Below are 14,351 nucleotides of genomic sequence, written 5' to 3'. Positions count from 1 at the left end.
TGCATTAAAAGGTGAGGAAAGAGGTGCACGTGGTCCCAGAAAGAAAAGCAAAGAAAAATGGAAAATCTTTTGGTGCACCTTCGCCCTCATTTCGCTTTTGCTTTGGTTTGAATTGTGAAAGAGAAATCTCCTTCTTTTTTCTCTCTCTTTTTTTTTTTCTCCCTTTTATTTTATCATCCAAATGCCCCTCAACTAGAGTTTTATATGGTCTTCAAATTAATGAAAAGGTACTGTGCCACTGCTGCTGACCCTGCTCCCCTTCTGATTCTGATAAAAGTGAGTGAGAGAAAAATAAAAAAGAGAGGGAGAGAGAAATGAGCTATGTCAATGTGTTTGTGTATTGTATTTGTTGAGAGAGACGAGTGCCTGTCTTAACCATTTCAACTGTGGCACTGAAAAACATGGTGTTTTTATAAACATTTAAAAGGGACACAAATGCAATGAAAACGACCTCTCTCTTTCTCTTTCTCTCTCTCTCCCCCCCACTCTGCGATATCTTAAATTTTGTTTGTAATTTGGGTCCGCATCTTTGAATGTTTTTGTTCATATTTCTTCAGTAAATAATCCCCAGATATAACCCTATACAAGGCTAGAAAACTCTCAGTAACATGGTATACTATGGACTGGTTTTTTCAGACAAACAGGCTGGTAATTCTTATGACAATTCATTCCACGTTGCCTTCCCCTCTCCAATTATCATACTATTTCATCTACGTGCATTACACATTTGCTTTTGACAGCCTGAAAGATGAAATGAAGAGATTTTTATTCACAACGTGAGAAGTATTCATATTCAATGAGGTATATATACTCATGACTACCCAACATTTTTTTAATAATATTCTTTAGACTTCCAAAGTAAGGTGACTAATTTTTATTCAAATGACATAAATATGAACTCCTCCAACTCACACGGCAGGTGGGCACTTCGAATGGAAAAAGAAAGCGAGTTAATTAATCAAGGCCTGATTTTAAAAAATAAATAAAAAATCGAGAATATGAGTGATGATTTCAAGAGATTCTTACGTAAATGTTGCAGGCTACAACTATTTGCCTGTAATCATGAGAAATATAAAGCCAAACCATGATGGTCTTCTATCTTTCCATTAAACAATAAAGAAATATCGGATGAACACAAAAGAACTGGTTAAAACACTCATTCGATCAACATCACACCATTTGGTCAAACAGCCATTTGATATAAGGAGATAAAAGAAAACAGCCACAAATTAACAAGGGTATCCATAGGGATTGGGTGTAAAAAGAGAGAAATTTTTGTGGAAGATTACTCCACCATCAGTTTGTTATTACTCTCCTTCCCCTTCTGTTAGGGCTGAAGACATGTAACTCATAGCCAGTGAAGTCTCATCCGACGGTGCTCCGGCTGCTGTTGCTTGGAACTGGTGCTTGCAAGCATGACAAGTGATTTGCAGAATGGTGGAGCTCACTTTCTTTATAGCCTGCTCTTTCAAAATCTGGGCCTTTTCCAGTTCGGCTTGTGCCTGTTGCCTGATTCTCCTCGCATTGGCAAACTCCAGCTCCGCTAATTCAATTTGCCGCTTTGCTTCTCGTCTGGCCTCTTCAGCAGAGGCCTTTTCGGCCATAGCCAACTTTAGCTGCTCACTAGCCAGTTCCTTCAACCTTGACGCCGCCAATGCTGGTTCTGCAGTATTCATTTCCCTTGGAGAGCTCCTACTTGCATCACCGCTGGCGCATCTGGGTTCATTCATCTCGCCGCTGTTGCATGACCCGATAGAGAGCTTCAAATGAGTGGCATGATTCTCATCTGAATTTCGCGAGGAGTACGTGTTCGGGGATGGTAGGAGCCGAAGCTCAAGATTGTGCTGCAGATCAGAAGGAGAAGGATTATTCCGCTCCAAGCATAAGAAGACGGTTTCAGCTGGTTTTGGCAGTGTGAGTCCTGGCAACTGGACTCTACTGAAATTGTTATCGCTGGAGGGGCTGGTGCTCGAAGCCGTTCTAGACGAGCAGGCCGGCTGCAATGTTTGTAATTCAGGCCGGACTTGTCGGACAGCGCAAGCGTCTTGGTGCTCGATGAAACTCTCTACTCTGAAAGGACAAAGAAGTGATGGAATGATTCACAGTTCAAAGTGATTAGATTATATTAGACGGAGGAGCTCTTAATCTTTGTCTTTAATAACCAAAGACGAGTATTACAACCAAGTCAAAGAAGCAATCAAACCTTCTTCATGTAGGGTTACCAAGAAACAAGCAATAAAAAATTGATTAAGCATCTGAGGACACTAGCTTAAGACTGTAGGTTATTACAAGAATATTAAACAAATAGGCAAAAAGAAATCAAATGGGGTAAGTGCATACATGAATATTTAGTGTTCTGGGCATTTGGTTTTTATTTAGCCAATGGAAACTGTCATCGAGACTAGACATACGCTGTCCTTAAACTTCCATTGGCTGCACTAGATCACAAAAGAAGGCTAAGGTGAGGTCATGTACGGCTTGAACTAGTTCTTGGGTTTAGAATAATTGCATTTTATTTATATCTTCAAACAAAAAGTTTTAGAATTCATATGTAAGGGTCATGAGAATACCAACAGGAACAAGAAACATGACAATTGAAAAGGCTTGTTGAAAAAAAATCAGATTTCTTTGTCTTTTCAATAAGCTCTTTTTCCAGCTTATCCAAAAAGAAAAAGGAAAAGCTTTTGCCTTGGCGAATTTTAGGGTTTTAATGAAGGAAGATAGCGGAAAGCATAGCAATTTAAGCAATAAAACCTTGTGGCCTGAACATGCAAGTTTTTGAATAAAGGGTAGAGAATAGAGAATCTCGCCAACCAGGAGAGACAAAAATAAATTCATTAATTAATCAAAACAAGAATTGATTTTGAGGATTGAGAGAAAGGAAAGAACCTGGAAAAAACACGGCCGCAGTCGCAGGAGTGGCCTCTGGTACCACAGGTCTTGAGGTGCGCCTTGTAATCAGATTGAACAGCATAGCCTTTGGAGCACTTCTCACAGACCCACTGTTTGTGATTGCTGTGCTTCCGTCTGAAATGTTTTTTGATGCCGACCAGATCGCCAAGAGCGTGTAAGGGGTCATGGTGCAAGCAGCTAGGCTCCGGGCACACGAACACCCGCTTCTTAACCTCCTGTGTCTCCCTCTTCAACAATTTCCAGGGCACCTTGTGCCGTCGCCGGTGCATCTGAAGGTTCTGGTCTCTCTGAAACCCTTGGTTGCAGATCTCACACACATACCGGTCCGATTCCAGTAAGGTCTTGGGGGAGAGAGACACAACCTCCGCATCTGGATCTATATACAACAATAATAACAAAAATTGAAATTCACTCTGAAAAGGAAAAACCCCAGTAAAAGAAAGGCGAAAACAAAGAGTGAAAAAATTTAGGAAGACAAGCATATGGCTTTTTTTACCTGGAGTCCCAGCCGGTCTCCTTTTCCTTTTATTACAAACACCATTCTCTAAGGAAGTAAATGCATCGGAAGAAGAAGATGGGGCAGTGGAGGCAGCAGCAGTGTTTTCCAACATGGGTGAATTCTAGCGTTTTGATGAATAATATCTGGGTTGAAGCAACAAAATCGAAATCCCTGCCTGTACAGCTGTTGAAGTTTGGAGTAGTTTCTTTCAGCTTTACTGATCACAGAAGCGAATGGAGAGACAGAGAGAGAGAGAAATAGAGAGAGAGAGGGGGTGGGGGAGAGAAGATGAAGAAAAGAAGCTCTTGCTTTCTGCCATCAGCTTTCTTTAAGCTTTAGGCTTTTAAGCTTTTAGCTTTTTCCATGAGCTTTCTTTCTTTGTTTCATTGACCCCCACCATGAGCAGGTAAGGTTGAGAGGCGTCTTCTTTATAAAGCTCTCTCTCTTATTGTAGTGTGGGTTTAGGGTGGGGGGTGGGGGTGTGGGTGTGGGGTCATCAGGGCTGACCCAATCACATTTGCTTCAAACTTTGAGCCCACCCCACACACCCACACACAGGCATTTGGACAGAAACAAAAAAACATCCCCCCATAAGAAAACAAACAGTCATTATTCATCACACTGTAATTTGCATGAATAAATGCAGGCCCAGAATCCCCCCCCGTTCCACGTGAGTTCCCCCTTCACCCTCACGTGACCTCCTCCCCACCCACCCCTCTCTCACTCTCAAGTAAAAAGGTAACTGGTAAAAAAAAGAAAGCGAAAAAAAAGGTCGAATTTGAGCTTCATTGACCAAACTACCTGCATTATAAGGACATGTGATGACTCTAAAACCCTGATTAATTGTTCTTTCTCTGAAGCAGCTTTCCCAAAAGTTGAAGTGAAGCGCGATTAGTCACTTGTCACCCTGACTTTAATCATTTCCTCAAGTTTTTCCTCCTATTTCTCCATCCTCACATGCCATTCCTCACATTACACAGTTCGTTGCAATTTTCCCTTTCGCTTCTTTCCCATCTTTTTTATTCAGTGGGGATTCCCATTCTGTGGGCTTGCTTCTGATTTTAATCCATTCCCAGATTCCGTTCTGCCCCTTTTTCATTTATGTAAACCTTCCGGAAATTCAATGTGTTTAACTCTTAAGTGGGCTGGATATATTAAGATTGAAAAAAGCTGACTCATTTAATGACATTCAGGAAAAGCTGAGCCAAATAATTGTAAAGTCGAAATCCATGCCTTGTCTAAATTTGGCCATAAATTCAAGACAGCCCAGAATTTGAAGAATTTAAAAACCCCTCCTCTTGTAATAATCTTTTTCATATCCGTTCCTTACAAATATATGTTTCTGTGAAAGATTTGCAAACATAAAAGTAAAGCAAATTTTTGTTGGTCTAGAGAAGCACTGGGTAGAGCACTTTTGAGAGCACCAACGTCCAATAATAATAGTTTCGCCTCGACCAAAGTCAAAACCGTAAACAAAAGAGGGATTCTTTTTAAAGTAATGCTCATGGGGAAATTTTAATTTATGGGTTTGTCTTTACACCCAACGTCACACGCATTTCAACTGTTACAAAAAGTCTCATTAATTTTGAGACGGTTCACTCCTATGTCAGAAGTTTTTACATGGGTAAAAACTTTTTCACGACCGCCTCAATAAAATTTACATTGTAGCAATTTTCAAAAAAAAAAGTTGCGGCGCCCACATCGCTGTGAAAATTGTTTCTTATTAAGGTTGTTTTAAGTACGAGGACAATTCAAAACACCACTAACATAAAAATCGACAGTCTCAGGACATGTATATACTGTTCACATTTCTAACCCTCTGCAAATATGTTCATGTAAATAGCGTACGTAAGATTGAGTTATGGACGATAAAGTGGCGAGCCATAAAGAGGGGATTGAAAGCTAAGTGATACGAACAAATCCAACCAGATATTGTTACAAAATTGTTAGCCCTCTCCGACTTGGACAGCCTGAGGTTGATGTCGGTAAGGAATAAACGGGTCAGGGTAGGATTTGTGTTAAAAAAATATCCCCAATTTGATCATTATTATTTATTTATTATTTTATTTAAAATAGCAACTAACTGTATATTTCATAGCTTTGAGACATATTTAACCTTTAAGCTCATATTTCATAATATATTTTATATTTTATTACTTTAAAAATAATTGTTTTATTTATTAGAAGACTCCGCTCTTAAGCATTTTATCTATGAAACTCGATTTATCTATGAGTTTGATATGCGTTGAAAATTCCCAATTCAACTTTGGGTCAGGTTTGATGTGAGTTGTACATTTTGAAAGATGAATTTGGGGTTTGATATGGGTTGAAAATTCTCGATTCAATATTAGGTTAGGTTTGGTGTGGGTTGCACATTCTGATAGATGAGTTTGATACTAGTTACCTATTGCGCCGGCAAAAACTTATACAAATATATATATATAGGCAAAAATAAAATTCAAATATTATATACATAAAGGTACACAAGATTTAAAAAAATTCAACCAATTATATCTACATTCATAAATAAGGGAGAATTATTTCACTATATTATAAAATATTACAATACAAATTAAATACAACTATTGAACCTGAAACATTTTATCTCTACACTTCTTGTATTTATACCTTAAATTATGCTCCTTTATTTTATTGGTGTCTCCAATTCTTCTTTATGTCTTTATCTATCATGTACATTTTTTACAAATTCATCTTTCCCCCATAACCTTTCCCCTCATCACTAATTAGCATTTTGAGATATTTTTCAATAATCTCCATCATAAATCAAATTCTATCAAATCAGTTTGTCATCTCTCTATTATGTATCCATTTTTAATCACATTCCAATAAGAGAACAATTAACTTCATTTTCAACCAAATTTGCTTTTATAATCCATTTGTCTGTATACTCTTTTTAACTCTCTCAAAAATCTCAATTTGGCTATGATTAAGAATTTGTTGTATTAGCAAAAAACTTTTATATACAAATATATTAATGTAAGATCACAAAAATCAAATGATCTATGTACAAAAATACATTAGGTTTTATCATAATTTGATTAATTATGTTTATATTTGTTAATAAGAAAAAATCATTTCACTATATCATAGATAATATTAAAGATGATAACAATAAGATATAATTATTGAGTTTTAAAATAATCAATGTTTACCATCCCTTTATATCTAAATCCCGAACCAAAAGCTCTCGCTCTAGATTACTGGATATCTTCTATTTTTTCTTAAATCTCTAGATCTATTTAGATCTATCAAGCATCCTTTCCAATTCATGAGACCATTTTAATAGGCCAAATCTATCCAAGTTGCATGCATCCATGTATTGTTAAATGAAAAAATAGGTTATCTTCATATGCTTTAAAATCGTGAAGTTGATCGAATGTCTACATGATTCCCTATTTATTTGTGTCTTTTACTCTAAAAAATTCTATATGCTCTTTTTCTTTGCTTGTAGCCCATGGCTCTCGAAATGGCATGGTTGAATCTTTTATAAAAGGGGTTAGGCAAGTTCGCAAAAAATGTACAAGTCCTACTCCACCTAACTCACACAATTAACAACCAATCCAATCATGAAGCTCCTTGGATCCATTTGGGATAGCTCTTTATTTTTTATTTTAATATGTAATTTTTTAAAAATAATTTTTCATATCAATACTTAAAACAAAACTTTTTTTTTTTAAAAAAACATTTTATTTATTTTAATATTGGTTTTTTTAATAGTAAATTCTTAATAAAATTAAAAAAAGAAAAAAGAAAAAAAAAAAAGGGAGGATAGGATAGGAGTACGAGTGATGCGGGAGAGAGGAAGGAGGTGGAGGGTGGTATTAAAAATGGGGAAAAGGAAAAAGAGAAATATGCTGAGTTGTTTCTTTTATTTATTTTATTCAGTTGGAAGGAATGGGGAGATGATGGGAGATGGATTCTGGACACATGCTCCGCATCACAAAAGGACGTACCACATAATCATACCACCCAAGTGTCTTCTCGATCCCGAATCTAATTAATCCCTCTTCTTTATCTCATTTTAGCTTAAATTATACTTCAAAAGTTACCCACATGTTTTAATATTTTGTTTGACTCACACGCCCTCTTCTCTATAAATTACTATCTTCCAAGTATCCCAAATGGGAGGTTTTTATGATTGCTTTTCCAAAATTTTGGTGTGGTTTGAAATATGTTTTAAATTTTGTTCAATGTCTGATTTTATTATTTTTTTCCCAAAAATATATTTTGTTTTTAATACTACAAGTGTTTTTTTAATGGCCTATCTTATAAATAATAATTTTAAAAAAAATTAAACTAGTAAAAATAATTTATAATTTTTTTTAAGAATATCAAATAATTTCATACATTTTATTTCATTTTCATGTAAGAGTTTATAGGTAAATTACTATAATTTTTTATTTTAAAAAATAGAAAATAGATAATCCAAACAAGCACTTAATTATTGGGTTTTTGAATAGATCTAACCTATACCTTATAAAATTAATATTAAATAATTTTTAATTTAAATATATAAATTAATTTAATTTAAATTTTATTTTCCTATTTTTAATATATAATAAAAAATATTTTTCAATAAAATAAATTATAAAAAATGATAATATTTTAATTATTTATAAAATATATTTATTTTAATGTAATTAATTTTTTTTTAAATTAAAAATTTTTCAAAAAATGTTAATTCTTATATCCACCCTTATTGGATTTAATTTTTTTATTAGGACAAAAATGAGAATTATTTTAAATAAATGAAACGGGATTAGGATTTAGATAATTTGCCCCAAACCTGTTCCATTATTATCCTTATTTTAATTTGTTCATTATTTTAAATACATTTTTTTATGGGATGAAAAATTTTAAAAATTACAATTTTCTTTTAAATAATTGTTTTATTAGATCATGTTTCTGTTATCTTCAAGGCACCTCGCACAATGAGCTTTTATTATGAACAATATGAATCCCCATGCCAATAAAGAAGACTTGCTTTCTAGTAGGAAAAAGAAATATTACGCTTTAGATACATTGGATTCAACTGAAGTGCTTCTTAAAGCTTTACGAATTTAAAATTTGAGCAAACCATGCGTGGCTGCGCGTTATCACCAAATGCACTTGAGACACATTTATCTTCACATTAGAATACCATTCATCCAACGTAGCTCACAAGAACATTATCATAATTAAACTTTATTACGTTATAAGAATTTTTATAAATACCATATATATGATAAGCATCATCAATTAATCAAGAGATAATAATGGGACAGGTTACCCAATCCTAATTCTATTGTGTTTATTTAAATCAATTTTTATCTCCCTTCCAATAAATTTTTTAAAGATAAAGCATTTATAGGAAAATTTTCACTTAGGTCCCATTTATTTATTTTTAATTTTTATTATATTAAAATAAATATAATTTATAAATAAAAAAAACTTAGAAATTAAATGTCAAACTTTTGTAGGGAAAAAATATTTGAATTTTTTCTTTTAAAACTTTAAATAATATTTGTGAGTTTTAACGCTAATTAGATGAAATGAGAAAGTCACGTAAGAGGGGTGGTGTGAATTGAGTTTTTGAAGACTTTAGCAAAAACACTAAGTTTAAGCAAGTTTAAGAGTAATAAATAAATAAATAGATGTAGAGAAAACAAACATTGTTTTTATGGTGATTTGGTAATCCTTATTTATGTCTACTCTCGTCAAGCTCCAACGAAGTAAGAATTCTATTAACTTCAAGCTTTAACCAAGTTTTCAATTATTTACACTTGAATTCTCGGTTTCAATGGACACTACAAGTTTCCTTCAAGTATACTTTAACTTGAAGATTTAAATATTCAAAGCCTCATTTTAATAAGAAGGAAAAACACTCTCATCCTGACTCAGTAAATGCATAACTACAACAAGAAAAGGCTATATATAATGAATAAGATGGGTGGATTAAGGTGATTTACAAATAGCAGTTTAATGCATCAAAAGGGAAATATGAGAGCTTTTAATGAGAAACAAGTAGGTAGGACGATGATCGCAAGTGTTCTATATGCGATAAATGATATCGAGCTCTCAATTTATAAGTTTCTAGCTTCAAACATGAAAAGCAATAGAAACTAACTTCATCTTATTGAGTTTCGATTCAACCAATTGACTAGTCATTGGGCATTAAATGATAGGTAACTGTTGGACCCTAGATTGAATCTCAACTAAGAAAAATTTCCCCTCGATTGAGAAAGGTCCCCCCTTCAACCAAGAAAGGTTCCCATCAACTAGAAATGCATAACTACTGGTAGCGAGAATAACTTTGCATTCCTCAACTAGTCCTTAACCAAAAAAAGGCAATTGGTCAACTAGTTCCCTGACCAACTAAGCCAGTAGAGTAGTCCCTTGATCAACTTACCTATTTTGGCTCGAAAACTTTTTTTTTTTTCAATTTATTTTTGTTCTAAAACTTAGGTAAGGTCTTTAAGTACTTTAATAGATCAAGTTTAAAACATTTTGTCTAAAGTTCAAGTAAAAATATTCAGGTTTTAATAAAATATTGACTTTAATACAAAAATTAAGTATTAAATTATATATGATTTAACATGAAAATCCTAAGTGCACCCATATATTTATCTTACAAATGATTCTTAGGCTTGAAAGGTCTTCATGCACACTTAGACTTGTACTCTTTTGATCTTTTGATGATTATCCTGAATTTCTATTTAAATTTCTCAAACAAAACCTGAAACTTATATTGATTTTAAGACATTGGTAAACTAATCATAATTTATTATCATCAAAATGTGATTAGGAGAACTTTTGAGTTAACAATATTATTAAAAAATAGTTGTTTAAAAAATAAATACATAAGTATGACATTTTTTATCACTTGTCTTATTTTTCATTGAATTTTTCTTTTTAAAAGATGAATTCACTTTTTAAATTAAACTTGTATTTTGAAAAAATGAATTCACATTTTATTTTTCGATTTTTTTATTTTTATTGAACTTGTCCTTTATATGATGAATTTATTTATTTATTTTATTTTGAACTCATCTCATGAAGAGACGAGTTCACTTTTACAATGATATAATTTTTTAAAGTACAATATTAGTTTTAAAATTATTTTTTATGATATGATTTCTTAAAAAATACTCTACTCTTGTAGAAAGCCCGAAATCTTTTTAAGTGAAATTAACTATCATCATGCCAAACCTTGAAAATGAGGAAAAACAAAGCACCGTGAAAAGCAATAAGTTATAGTGACACAAAGATGAGATGAAAAGGTAAAATAGCTTGAATAATGAAGTTGGTATAAAAAGACAAGATTCACGGAAAAACTAAAGAAGTTACAACTCACAACATCTATGATAAAGGGGTTGAAATTAATAATAGTAATTATTAAAAGAAAAATGTATATAATAATGGAAACTTAATTGTTAGGTAGATAAAAGTAAAAGTAAAAGTAAAAGTATAAACATGTGCTAGTAATATTAAAAAAATTTAAGCCTTCATGTGACACACACCGAATTTCAAATCTCCATGACAAACTCTCAAGGTGATCTAAACACCCTAGCATTGTAACTCCACCCTCGTCTCCACACTACTGCATTCAAATTCGACGGCGCATTACAACTCATTATGCTGAACTTAGCTTTGTGAATTTTTAGCTTAAGATTTTATACTAAAAAAAGCTGAAGTATTCCACAAAAAACCAAAGAAACGTCACATCCCTTCGCATTGGACCAATTTTTACATTCTACAAGTGAACTGATCATGCCAAAATAACATAAATTAGCCTCATTACCCAAAATAATGATCGAATTCCACTTTACACTAAACTGTGAGACAAATACAATGACTCGTGGATTGCCAGGAAATAGCTAGTATAAATTTTTAAGAAGAAATATTACAAGCGATTGAAGGGTTTGCATTACAAAACCCTCATCATGTAATCACCAAACTCAATAAAAATTACTTCTTGATAAGTAAAGGTTGGGAAAGGGAAATGGGAGTAGGGGGCGCAAAACAAAGATGTCACAGGGGAAGGGTCTTAGATCCAAGTAGCCACAATATATATACTGGGCCGTCCAAGTCCACCTTCAAAATGCACACATACAAGTACGTACCAGAACACCGGTGGCTGGTGCCACCCTCTCAATAGTTACGATAATTTAGGACTAAAGCTATGCTTTATGAAATTCACGTATTAAAATATGCTTACTAATATACATATATGTCAACATTTATAAATAATAAGATCCATGATCCATGATCCATCCAATCCAAATGAATCACCTAAAAGTTGAGGTTTTTGTGTGTATGTTGGGAGAGTTGTTGGTATGGTATGATGAGCAGGTGCTTCACAAAGCTGGTGGGTTCTGAAGAATGGTTTTTCTTTTTGTTTTGTTCTGCTTTGTTCATGGAGACTGGGCAATTCATAATTGCAAAAGAGGGAGGAATACAGAAAGGAAGAGATGGATACAAAGGTTTTGGATAGTCAAGTGGTCAAGTCAAAAGGAAGAGTGTGGGAGTGCCTCAATAATTTCATAATGTGATAGAAAGAGAGAGGGGGAGTAAGAGGCACTGTTAATGGACTGATACCTGAAGCCCTTGTCTGGTGTAATTTTGTTGGCATTCCGAAGGACTGAAGCCAAAGTTGGGAATCTATACAGTCATTGCAACCAAAAAAATACAACGAGGAACAGTAGAATCCCAGAGGTGAGATATGCTATATATCCATCTCCGCTTCCCACACGACCCCATCGCTTTCCTTTAAACTCCCCCCATCTTATTGAAGGTGGTGGCCTGGTGGGATTTGTTTGTTTTGGATTGTTTTTCTCTTAATTGGAATTTTCGTTTTTTGCTTTCTTGGGAATTTTGAGAGGGACTGACATGTCGTTCTGATGGGTACCATCCGTGTCTCTGTAAACCCAACGTGACTTGCGTAGCTCGTATCCAAAAAAAAATAAAAAATGCAATTCCGCTTCCTCTCAATTCCAAGAAGGATTCAGGATGTCTGAGAGAGCACGTCATTTCCAATCCTAGAATTAAGCATTTCGCTTTATACTGCCTTTCTTTTTATTTATTTATTATTATTATTATTTTCTGCCGAATTGATTTATACATTTAGGTATTGAAGTTTGCTAGGATTATAGGGAAAATTGGTGGCTGTGGTAGTGCCATATCTCGAAGCTGTCTCAACTCAAGGACAGGCCCCAGACACAGCCCAGGATCTTCGGCTACGAAATCTCAGTTAAGATCAAGTGGGTCACAACATCTCACGTGGTGATATAGTTTTGAGTGTGACCTTTGTCCATGAGAATTATTTTAGCCATTCCATTATTACTAGTCTTTCTTTGGATAAGGATGAATTTTGATTTATCAACGGCTATCAACATAATTGAAAGCCGATTCCAAATTTTCTTTCTCCCTCTCTTCATATTTTGTCAACACCATGATCCCCATTTTCACAAAATCTGCCTTTCAATTCATTAGTGTCCTGGTTTTGGAGCTGAACGCTACTACCACCGCAACCAGCTCAGCTCAATACAAAAACCAGCCAGCGGCCGACTACTTTGAGGACCTGGAAATAGGAGACAGTCTTATCAAGTAATTATTAGTGCGAGTTTTCAAATTTTAAGTCGGCAAGTTTTGGTTCGTAGATTTATTTGTTTGTTTCCCATTGGCATTGGTTTTTGGTATTATTCCAAGTAATTTTTAAGTGGCGGTCGTATTTTGTAATTTTTCCTAGTACTAATTTTTATAAGGATTGTCTGTTTCCATTGTGAAATTCCGCTTACAGAAAGGGTGTCATGGTACTATTAAACAAATTCTGGCCAAGTTTTTACTTCATCAATAAGAAAATTTCTATTTCCTACTGAAATTATGGAGCTCCTCCACCAGATTCTAGGATTTGGGACATTGGTTTCAGTGCAAAAGATGATGGTATATGAAAGTGTCGTGGCAAAATTCTCCTCTCATGGCTAAGCTGAGAGTATTACAAAGGATTTGTAACATTTGTAACATTTGCCCGCTGAGTCTTGCTACCATCGCTCCCGAATTCTAACAATCTTGTAAAGTGACCAAAGACCGACCTTATGTGGCAAGGTGATCACACCAAAGATGTCTCATTTCACAAATCAGGCCAGGGTTGCATTGGATGCCGGAACAATATCCTTTGCATTCACCTTCTGTTGTGCTTCACATCAACTTCCACGGGATGTGTTGTACCAACAGGAAGCTTCAATACTAACATATTAGTTTAAGAATACAAAGGTAAATGATTCATATAAAGATATATGAGGTTTTAACGCGATTCAACCAATCATGTCTATTTTCATGAATAAAAGAAAATTATTTTAATATACCATATAAAATATTACAGATATTAGAATTAGATACAACTATTGGGTTTCTATTCAAGTTCATCCCCATTTCAGAACTTTTTCCCCTTATAACCTATAATATTTAGAAAGATATTCTTATCAACTTTTTTTATTTTATAAAGAAATCTAATATTACAATAATATATCAACTTAGAAAATATTTTATATAATAATCTTTATAAAAAAGAATCTATACTAATTAAGAATTTGAGACATTTTTCAACAAGATGAACCCATTGATTAGTTGCATTAATTCTAAAAAGATCTTATAGTTGGATAAGACAATTTCTTTGCCCCATTGCTAATTTGCAGTAATTCTTAGATCTCTATATATATATAAGCTGACATAGCAAGGACGATATTAGGTGGATGTCTTTTCTATGATTTCCTTCCCAATAATTGATGAATCACCATAATGTATTGATTAGACTCCTTGTTATAATAACGGCTCAATTCTTTTCAAGGATTGTATACTATTCAAAGGTGATTCATTAATTTCAAGAAAGGAAATAGGAATCCATAGATAAGGATCTCTCCATTGATAACATGTGATTGAC

At 33.9% G+C, this 14,351-nt stretch overlaps 1 protein-coding gene across 1 annotated transcript; it reads right to left on the bottom strand.

Annotated features, from left to right (window-relative positions):
• Positions 1-1,072: 1,072 nt before the first annotated feature.
• On the bottom strand, positions 1,073-3,979 carry LOC100262958 (uncharacterized). The gene is made up of 3 exons (XM_002285153.4): positions 3,410-3,979; positions 2,890-3,289; positions 1,073-2,070 (listed from the first exon to the last, which is right to left on the bottom strand). Exons 1-3 carry the CDS (start codon positions 3,522-3,524, stop codon positions 1,308-1,310), a joined length of 1,278 nt encoding a protein of 425 aa, XP_002285189.1. The 5' UTR covers positions 3,525-3,979; the 3' UTR covers positions 1,073-1,307.
• Between the last annotated feature and the right edge of the window lie 10,372 nt (positions 3,980-14,351).

This window comes from Vitis vinifera, chromosome 1 (assembly GCF_030704535.1).
Source record: "Vitis vinifera cultivar Pinot Noir 40024 chromosome 1, ASM3070453v1".
Classification (NCBI taxonomy): domain Eukaryota; kingdom Viridiplantae; phylum Streptophyta; class Magnoliopsida; order Vitales; family Vitaceae; genus Vitis; species Vitis vinifera.
Note: the sequence above shows the minus strand (reverse complement) of the source record. Positions and strands in the feature narration are given on the sequence as shown.